The sequence below is a fragment of the Taudactylus pleione genome, unplaced genomic scaffold (assembly GCF_031769625.1).
Source record: "Taudactylus pleione unplaced genomic scaffold, aTauple2 ptg000006l, whole genome shotgun sequence".
Taxonomy (NCBI): Eukaryota; Metazoa; Chordata; class Amphibia; order Anura; family Myobatrachidae; genus Taudactylus; species Taudactylus pleione.
In genome coordinates, this window is record NW_028284409.1 from 14,102,540 (window position 1) to 14,113,480 (window position 10,941).

The following is a 10,941-nucleotide window of genomic DNA, read 5'->3' on the forward strand; positions in this document are numbered from 1 at the left end:
TGGACTCGGATCCCCTATGTTCGGAGCGGTTCGGATTCCACAGAATCCGAACCGCTCATCTCTAATATATATAAATCAGAGTGCACTCACCAGGCTTGATTTTTAAATGGTTAAAAGTATTCAATGTTTATTCTTCCATACGTGCAATAACAATAAGACAGTTGTCCCAGGTCGACGTTTCAGCCCATACAAGGGCTTTTCTCAAAACCCACAATCTGCCACCACAAGATCAGCCATAATGTAGATGCAACCCATAACAGGCACCTGCCCGCTCTTTTATACCTAACACATACAATGCAACAGGAAGTGACATTCTCGTCATCAAATAACGATCAAAAGTCACCCCCGTTACTAAACACACTCAACCGCAATAGCTGTAATCAGAACAAGTCTCAGCGGTATTACCTCGTGACATCCAAATACACCAAAGGTCCAAGCGCCCGCTGTATCCCGCTCCTCTCATAGAGCTCAGCCGCCGGGAGTACCGGATCACGCGTCACATCCGGTGACTTAGAATTGCTGGAACGCAATGCCTAGCAACTCAGTGCTGGCTTGCATTCCACAGCCGCATCATAAGAGGAAGAAATCTCACACAGAGATCTTATAGTGATCTGACCACCAAAACCATTAGCCTATAGAGCGGGCAAATGTCTAAAAGAGTCTCAAAGTGCATAGCAATACAAGACCATGATCACCTCCCCTAACCAGATATCTACACTTCGCTGCATGATCATAGACTGGATACCACCACTTATTAGGGGAGGTGATCGTGGTCTTGTATTGCTAAAAAAGGAAGCATGGTGGATACACCATCTGGACACCGTTTCCCCGAAGGGGCTGAATGAAATGAACCAACTTTCAATTTTTTTGTGAGATCTTGTATACGGTTTATTACGTGATCTCACTGTTCAGATGTGAACCATAGTGTTGGGGATTGGCACTTTAAAAGCGATTCTATTTTTTGCTAGTATTGTCCTTTTTGGACAGTTTTCTATGAATTGGTAATCAGGCTTAAAGGAATTAAAAAATTTAATTGTCTATGTTATTTATATGTTAGATTTTAAGTTTTTTGGTGTTGATGTATTGCTATGCACTGTATATATATATATATATATATATATATATATCAATACATGTAGAGGGGCACTCGCAATATCGTATTTAATGCCGGGGTGCCATCCATCAATAAAGTATACACAGGGAGACCCCTGTACTCCAGGGATCAGGCGGCACTCAGCGGACTTCCAAAAAAATAGCTAACAAATTTTATTCCATAAATTTATGCTTCAAGACCCACACGGTCTTTTCATCAGGATATACATTGTATATACATGGGTCTTGAAACGGGTGGGTACAGGGGTCTCCCTGTGTATATATATATTATATATATATATCCACACACTAACACATAGATACACACAGTACACTAACTCATACACTTTATACACACAGTAACATATACACACAATAACACATACATACACGCTAAATCATGCACTGTATACACACAGTGACACATACATACACACTTCCAATATTTACGCAGTACACAAACATACTTTACTGTGCAGCAGATGTTGCAGCTTGCTAATGGGCCACCTTCATCATTAGGCCCCCTCGCAATGTGATGCAGCTATAAGCTGGTGATATGGGGGTGGGGCTTGTCGTATAGGTCCCGCCCCTTCTGCTGATGTCAGTGGAAAATCTTCCGTCAGTGGGGGGTTTCTATGTACTGCATGAGCTAGAGTGGAGACTGAGGAATCCGGGTGCTGTCAGTGGGGATGCAGGAGATGCTGGTGCCAAATAAAATCTCTCAATAAAGTTCGGAGCAGCGTCCCCTCACTTGTCTCCCTCAGATGCGCCCTGACAGAGCCCTGGTGCATGCACTAGCGCTGCTGGCAGTAGGGTTAGCAAAGCCTGGACAGCGGGACTCTGGGACGCCCTCCAGGGGCAGGCACTCTAGGCAGCTGCCTAATGGGAGCACCAGCCCTGCCTTCCCCTCTCCCTACTCCTAACTGTAACCCTCCCTCCCCGATGCGTAAACCTAATCTCCCCCCTTAGTGCCTAAAGATATATCAAAATGTTTTTGCAAGTAGTGCAAGTTACTGGCCACATCACAGTGCTGAGTGGCGTCAGACTGGAGGGCAGAGCAGATCACTCCTCCAGTATAAAAGGAATGGTGTAGCTGCCGGCAGTAAGAGTTGCTGGTGGAAAACAGTGATGAGAATGGGCTGCCTTTATAATGTGTTTGTTAATGGGAATACTTCAGTTCACTGTGCTAGCGGTCCAGTATTTGGCCAGAGCTTCCATCTGTGTCCAGCCACTGTGTTGTTTATTACAGGGCATTTTGCTAAGCCAGCAACTGGAGCAGTGTCTGGGCTGGTTATCAGTCCATATAGCAAGTGGGGCTGGCTATCTGGGGGCATTTAAATTCATTTATTGGTCACCTTAACTAATGTTCGCACGATTGAGCAATTCTAAATAAAAGTTTAGTGCAATTACTTAAGGGGCACTACTACTGCGTGGTATAATGTGTATAAGCATTACTACTGTGTGACAGAATGTGAATAAGTGACATGACACTACTGTGTGGTGTAATGTGACGAAGGGGCACTGCTGTGTGACGTAATTTGAATTGGGGGTACTCAGTGTCTCCGCCTTCACCCTTCCTGTAACTCCCCCTCAGTGTCCCTATCCTCACCCTCCCTGTAACACCCCCTCAGTGTCCCTATCCTCACTCTCCCTGTAACTCCCCCTCAGTGTCCCTATCCTCACCCTCCCTGTAACTCCCCCTCAGTGTCCCTATCCTCACCCTCCCTGTAACTCCCCCACAGTGTCCCCATCCTCACCCTCCCTGTAACTCCCCCTCAGTGTCCCCATCCTCACCCTCCCTGTAACTCCCCCTCAGTGTCCCCATCCTCACCCTCCCTGTAACTCCCCCACAGTGTCCCTGCCCTCCCTGTAACTCCCCCTCAGTGTCCCTATCCTCACCCTCCCTGTAACTCCCCCTCAGTGTCCCTATCCTCACCCTCCCTGTAACTCCCCCTCAGTGTCCCCATCATCACCCTCCCTGTAACTCCCCCACAGTGTCCCTATCCTCACCCTCCCTGTAACTCCCCCTCAGTGTCCCTATCCTCACCCTCCCTGTAACTCCCCCTCAGTGTCCCTATCCTCACCCTCCCTGTAACTCCCCCTCAGTGTCCCTATCCTCACCCTCCCTGTAACTCCCCTTGTGTCCCCATCCTCACCCTCCCTGTAACTCCCCCTCAGTGTCCCCATCCTCACCCTCCCTGTAACTCCCCCTCAGTGTCCCTATCCTCACCCTCCCTGTAACTCCCCCACAGTGTCCCTGCCCTCCCTGTAACTCCCCCTCAGTGTCCCTATCCTCACCCTCCCTGTAACTCCCCCTCAGTGTCCCTATCCTCACCCTCCCTGTAACTCCCCCTCAGTGTTCCCATCATCACCCTCCCTGTAACTCCCCCACAGTGTCCCTATCCTCACCCTCCCTGTAACTCCCCCTCAGTGTCCCTATCCTCACCCTCCCTGTAACTCCCCCTCAGTGTCCCTATCCTCACCCTCCCTGTAACTCCCCCCCAGTGTCCCCATCCTCACCCTCCCTGTAACTCCCCCACAGTGTCCCTATCCTCACCCTCCCTGTAACTCCCCCACAGTCCCTATCCTCACCCTCCCTGTAACTCCCCCACAGTGTCCCTATCCTCACCCTCCCTGTAACTCCCCCACAGTGTCCCTATCCTCAACCTCCCTGTAATTTCACCACAGTGTCCCTATCCTCACCCTCCCTGTAACTTCACCAGTGTCCCTATCCTCAGCCTCCCTGTAACTCCCCCTCAGTGTCCCTATATTCTCACGGTAAGGTATATTTCCCCTTCAGTAGCCATACCTGGAAGTTACGTGAGTGAGGGCAGAAGTGCTCGCCATAAGAATATGTTCCCCCTCTATGCTCTCGAGGATGGTAGGGAATGATGTTGGTCAGTAACTGATGACGTCAGAGTCACTCTACGGAAGGGGATCTAGCTCTCTCTCTACCCTCACTCTCCCTGTAGTTCCCCCTCAGTGTCCCTGCCCTCACACTCCCTGTAACTCCCCCAGTGTCCCTACCCTCAACCTCCTCGTAACTTTCTCTGTGTGCCAATCCTCACCCTCCCTGTAACTCCCTCTCAGTGTCCCTATCTCCACTGCTGTGCCTTCAGCCTCTTTGTAATTTCCCCTCATGAGGACATGCTCCATCGCAGTCAGACACACCCCCAGACACAGGCCCTAATTCAGAGCCGTCGCTCTGACAGAGCGCTCGCTCTGAATCAGGGCCGTCCTTCTTCATTTGTAGAGCAGCCTCCTGGCCGCTCGTATAGCTGTGGGTGACCATCTACAGCTATAGCGAGCAGCCAGGAAGATGGTCGCGAGCGGGTCTGAATTAGGCTCACAGTTCCAAACTTCCAAGGTAGCATAAGTTTTGGTAATGGGTTGGAACTGGGACCACCCATTACCAAATGTCTAGTTTCGCCTATGCTGCTTAGTACATAGACCCCATAGTGAGATATCTCTCTCAACTGATCATCTTGGTGAAAACATGCTGCACTGCAGGTGGGGCAGATTTAAAATGTGCAGAGAGATTTAGATTTAGGAGTGAGGTGTCCAAACTGACATCTAAAGTGCAGTGTAATAATAAAGCTGTGCAGTATTTGTGAGCTACATACAAAAGCAGCCAGTATTTACACTACATGCAAAAAAATGTATGTATTTACACCCCTTACATTGCAACATGGTTTGCCCAGGTTCACAGTTAAGTGCTATCTCTCTCTCTATTCCCAACTCTGAATCAGGCCCATACTCCCCGAATTTCATGTTTGTAGGTCAAGGGGTTTGGGGTGAGTCAGTCAGAGCATTTGTTTTTTTCCATATATATATATATATATATATATATATATATATACAGTCAGGTGCATAAATATTGGGACATTGACAGAATTTTCATATTTTGGCCTCTATTCACCACGACAATGGCTTTGAAATGAAACCAACAAGATGTGCTTTAACTGCAGACTTTCAGATTTAATTTGAGGGTAATTACATCCAAATCAGGTGAATGTTATAACTCCATTTAAAGACTCCTAGTGCCACCGATTCAGTTTACACACACACATATATATATATACAGTCAGGTCCATAAATATTGGGACATTGACAGAATTTTCAGATTTTGGCCTCTATTCACCACCACAATGGTTTTGAAATGAAACAAACAAGATGTGCTTTAACTGCAGACTTTCAGATTTAATTTGAGGGTAATTACATCCAAATCGGGTGAACGGTGTAGGAATTACAATGGTTTCAATATGTGCCTCCCACTTTTTAAAGGGCCAAAAGTAATGGGACTATCAACTCAAAAGCTATTTCATGGACAGGTGTGGGCTATTCCCTCGTTATTTCATTATCAATTAAGCAGGTAAAAGGTCTGGAGTTGATTCTAGGTGTGACATTTGCATTTGGAATCAGTTGCTGTCAACTCTCAATATGAGATCCAAAGAGCTGTCACTATCAGTGAAGCAATCCATCATTAGGTTGAAAAATGAAAACAAACCCATCAGAGAGATTGCAAAAACATTAGGTGTGGCCAAATCAACTGTTTGGAACATTCTTAAAAAGAAAGAACGCACCGGAGAGCTCAGCAACACCAAAAGACCCGGAAGACCACGGAAAACAACTGTGGTGGATGACAAAAGAATTATTTCCCTGGTGAAGAAAAACCCCTTCACAACAGTTGGCCAAATCAAGAACACTCTCCAGGAGGTAGATGTATATGTGTCAAAGTCAACAATCAAGAGAAGACTTCACAAGAGTGAATATAGAGGGTTCACCACAAGATGCAAACCATTGGTGAGCCACAAAAACAGGAAGACCAGATTAGAGTTTGCCAAACAACATCTAAAAAAGCCATTACAGTTCTGGAACAACATCCTATTGACAGATGAGACAAAGATCAACTTGTACCAGAGTGATGGGAAGAGAAGAGAAGGAAAGGAACTGCTCATGATCCAAAACATACCACCTCATCAGTGAAGCATGGTGGTGGTAGTGTCATGGCGTGGACATGTATGGCTGCCAATGGAACTGGTTCCATTGTATTTATTGATGATGTGACTGCTGACAAAAGCAGCAGAATGAATTCTGAAGTGTTTCGGGCTTTATTATATGCTCATATTCAGTCAAATGCTTCAGAACTCATTGGACAGCGCTTCACAGTGCAGATGGACAATGACCCGAAGCATACTGCAAAAGCAACCAAAGAGTTTTTTAAGGCTAAAAAGTGGAATGTTATCCAATGGCCAAGTCAATCCCCTGACCTGAATCCGATTGAGCATGCATTTCACTTGATGAAGACGAAACTGAAGGGAAAATGCCCGAAGAACAAGCAGGAACTGAAGACATTTGCAGTAGAGGCCTAGCAGAGCATCACCAGGGATGATGTCTATGCGTCCAGACTTCAGGCTGTAATTGCCTGCAAAGGATTTGCAACAAAGTATTAAAAAGTGAAAGTTAGATTTAGGATTGTTTAGTTTGTCCCATTACTTTTGGCCCCTTAAAAAGTGGGAGGCACATATAGAAACCGTTGTAATTCCTACACCATTCACCTGATTTGGATGTAATTACCCTCAAATTAAATCTGAAAGTGTGCAGTTAAATCACATCTTGTTTGTTTAATTTCAAAGCCATTGTGGTGGTGAATATAGGACAAAATATGAAAATTCTGTCAATGTCCCAATATTTATGGACCTGACTGTAAATATATATATATATATATATATATATATATATATATATAATGCTATTTTTCAGTAGGAACAAGCAGGAACTCTGGACCTTCGTTAACTATGACGTAATGTTCTTTGCCAAAATGTATATCCCATTAGATAACTTTTATTTTAGTCTCTTTTGATTGCCTTCTCTTCTAAACACTATATATAACTAATGTATATATAATATATTTATATACATATATATATATATATATATAATTGCTTTCCTATAGCTCCACCCCCAGTAGCTCCACCCCACTGTTCCTGAACCTATTTTTCCTGAAATATATATACAGTATATATATTTCAGGAAAAATATGTTCAGGAACAGTGGGGTGGAGCTACTGGGGGTGGAGCTATAGGAAAGCAATTATATATATATATATATATATATATATGTATATAAATATATTATATATACATTATATACATATATACAGTATTTTGAAGAGAAGGCACTCAAAAGAGACTAAAATAAAAGTTATCTAATGGAATATACATTTTGGCACAGAACATTACGTCATAGTTAATGAAGGTACTGAAACCGAGTTGCTGCTTGTTCCTACTGAAAAATAGCATTATATATATATATATATGTGTGTGTGTGTGTAAACTGAATCGGCGGCACTAGGATTATTTAAAAGGAGTTTTAATGTAGCATATATCTAATAGTGTATACAGTTTATATGCTATTGTCAGCAGTGATCACCTACAGTGATCGCCGCACCAGTTTTGCCAAAGTTAATAGTTCATGCTTTTCTCAAGTTGATAAATAGGCATTAGTATGACAGTTTTTAATAAATAGGTGACACCTAAGGGTTAGAATCAGTTTCAGTTTAAAGGTGCTTTATTCATTCATAATATAGTGCCATCATGTTTTAAATTGCAGTATTGACAGATGTTATACTGCTTCTACTGTATAGTCCAATTGGAGCTATTTTCTGACACATTGGGCCTAAATCAGAGGTGCATACTGGGAGATGCAGAACGATTTTGAAAGCAAGAGCTGGGGTTTTCAGTGAGCGTTCCTGGTAGGTTACTTGGGGGTGGCTAGACAGGTGCAGTCGTGTCACTGACAGTGACTGTGTCTAAAGGCACAGTTGGAGTGACACCGTACACCATGGTCAGAGGACAAAATTGCACTGATGGTGCATCTAAATACGCAATGACATGAAATAGCCCCGCTGTCATTGGCTGTCTCAATATGCTCAGATTCAGTTGCAGCATTGGCATAAAGACGTGCCCGCATCTCCTTGCACCACTGAATCACGCCTTTGCCTACATTCGTCTGAGCATTGTACCTTGCAGACTTCCAAATTGATTAGTTTTTAAATTTTCATTTTTATAGACACGACCTAACATACTGATTGTCATTATAGGTACACAGAGAACATCTGACAGATGAAAATAAATAAGCAGCACAATCAAGTCATACGTTATAACTTGTCTTTTAACAGCCTGTATAATTTTGCCTATTTCATACACATTTACCATCTACAGTAACATTAACCAGATAATGTTATTGTAAACTGGTTTTCTACACATTCTAACCCATATTTATAAAATACTTAAAACATTCCAGAGTGCTGTGCAAGTCAATTCATTACTGTACTTCTTAAAAGGCAGAAAAAGGACTATAGTTTATTCATGACATGCTGATAATAAATCTTATAGGCCATTGTGTTGTACTAAAACACAAACATGACATTTCTTATTATTAAAGCAGTAGGAATTTAGGACATGGACAGACTATTATTTATTACACTGGGTAACGTGTAGGGCTTATGACCTCAGGAAAGACAATACTAAGCCTTTTCATTATGATTTTTAGTATACAAGTGCATGTGTTATTTGTTTTATGTTACTATTAAGTGCTATATATGTACTACATTTATTTTTGTTTCACAACAGATAGTATTGTGTATTTATTGTTTGATATATTACTTAAACATACTACCTATCATTGGAAACAAATTTGATGCAATATTTTCAAGCAACAGTACAGTTCAAGTACTGTACAAACTCAGGCATTACATATGGAACGTACATAGTTCTGCTTTCATGTTTTTGTATCTCAAATCCTTTTCTTGAAATAAATATTCATTTAAAATGCAGCAAGAATTGGAATATAAACTGGAACTATTTGCAATATGCTAATTAAAATGGATTGTACAATGCAGTTTGTCTGCTTTAGGGACATTTCCACAGACATGAATGATAGCACCCATGTTAGTAAACAGACTTTTGGGCATTTTTCTATAACTTACTTAATCATTCAATAGATTGTATTGTTTACTCAAAACATCAAGCCAGCTCTGTCTTCTAATTAATTGAAACCATATCCAAAAGCATGTCATTCATCTCGGTCTCTCTAGTTCTACAAAACTGTGAAGTGTAGAAAGGTTAAATGTCTTTTTAAAAGCAATTTATCAGCCGTTAAAATGCTATGATTTTTTCTTCAATACTATGATTCTGTCCAACCATGTAAAATATTAATATTCCATTCTCATACAATATATCGGCTTGCTGTGCTTAGATTCCTGTGTGTGTCTGCCACCTTAAGACGCAAACACAGAGCTTTCTACTTAGGAATATTTATAAGAATTCATTGTAAAGTTCAAAATGTAGCATTCACAGTTATTGGCCATTGTATAAATTATCAATGTTTTGGAAATAAATAGAGATACGAACGACTGGCTGATTCTGCTATTTTCCTGTTTTAAATGTTAATTACATTTATTACTAATATCACAATGAAATTGTATAAAGTATTTGGGGATTAGCATAGCCTATATAAGTGAAAAATAAAGATATATCCTTGCATACTGTATCTTAAAGTAAATGAAAACATAAAATACTTTTTGACAAATGTAGCAAACGGAATAGTTTTGAATATATAATTATAGTTTTGAATATATTAATATTGATAATTATTTTGAACATTTTACATACAGGTCCTGTGATAAAGTTACACTACGTCACTGTTTTCTCATGTACTGTATCTGTTGCAGCACACACATTCACAATAATATGCTGCACATTTGAAACCCCATTCATTGCTACCTTTATTATAGATTAAAGTTGTGCAATAAATCATGCTTTACTGAAAACATGAAATAATACAATAAAAAACGATATCACAGTATAAAAATCAAATATTAATGTAACATATGCTATGTAATAAAGAGTTTTACATTTATTGCAATAAGAAGAGATTGTATACAGCTCAATAATTATTGCAAATACATATAAAATGCACAATCATTATGTATCTATGAGAATACTAAGCAAATTTCATGGAATCTGATCCTAGATAACTGCCTATAAGATATGGAGATAGGTTATCTAGGTATTGCGTTACACACTAGCCACAGGGTGCGGTTGAGTACCTACCTGCAACTTTGTTTCCACAAGCGGTAGTCCAGGTTCACTAGTCATCCACTCATAGGTGCTCCTTCCTGCATGTCCAAATTTACTCCAGCTGCTGTCCAAGAGCCACCGCATTCTTTCCAGTACTGCTGCTGATACCTAAATTCCAATCCACAAGGTTCTGACTTTCCCACAATCCCTCTCTTTGTCTGCCCTGACACAGCTGGAGGCCTGGGAGCTAATGATCATTGGTATAAGTTCTTTCAGTGTTATTAACAACAGTGGAAAAATAACACAGCTAGGCTTCACTATCAGCCCAACTCAATCTCTCTGGATTTGTTACGGTGGCCTACATTACCAGAAAGCTGGCATCAGGTATCAGGGAAGGGCAGGATTGTGATTGGATAGTTCGCTGCATTAGGATTATTAAAGGAGACTTTACCAGCACATGGTCTGATTCTGAACAAATAACCTTCTAAATTTAGATTCTGGAGTAAAAAGAACCTTTAAATTCACCCCTATGTGATAGAAAACTATAAAATTCTCTCTTTCTGTGAAGTTCTAGTGTGTGAAGCACAGATGTAAACAGTGTAATGTTACGCAGGGAAAAGCAATAAAGGTCAGAGGCAGCAAGGACATGGGCTAAGTGACATTCTGAATTATTTAGAACCATTAGCATTTAGATGTTAATGATAAATCTGTGGAAAGCTTTTAGTCTATAAGAGGTTCTTGCTGTTTGGAAGATATGATTACTTCA

General features: G+C 41.4%; 1 protein-coding gene across 1 annotated transcript in view; it reads right to left on the minus strand.

Moving 5' to 3' along the window:
* SMIM28 (small integral membrane protein 28) overlaps positions 1-10,736 on the minus strand; it is a 42,699-nt gene extending 31,963 nt beyond the window's left edge. The window contains exon 1 of the mRNA XM_088451734.1: positions 10,209-10,736. Within this exon, the coding sequence (XP_088307860.1) occupies positions 10,209-10,319 (111 nt within the window). The 5' untranslated portion in view covers positions 10,320-10,736. The remainder of the gene's footprint in view (positions 1-10,208) is intronic.
* Between the last annotated feature and the right edge of the window lie 205 nt (positions 10,737-10,941).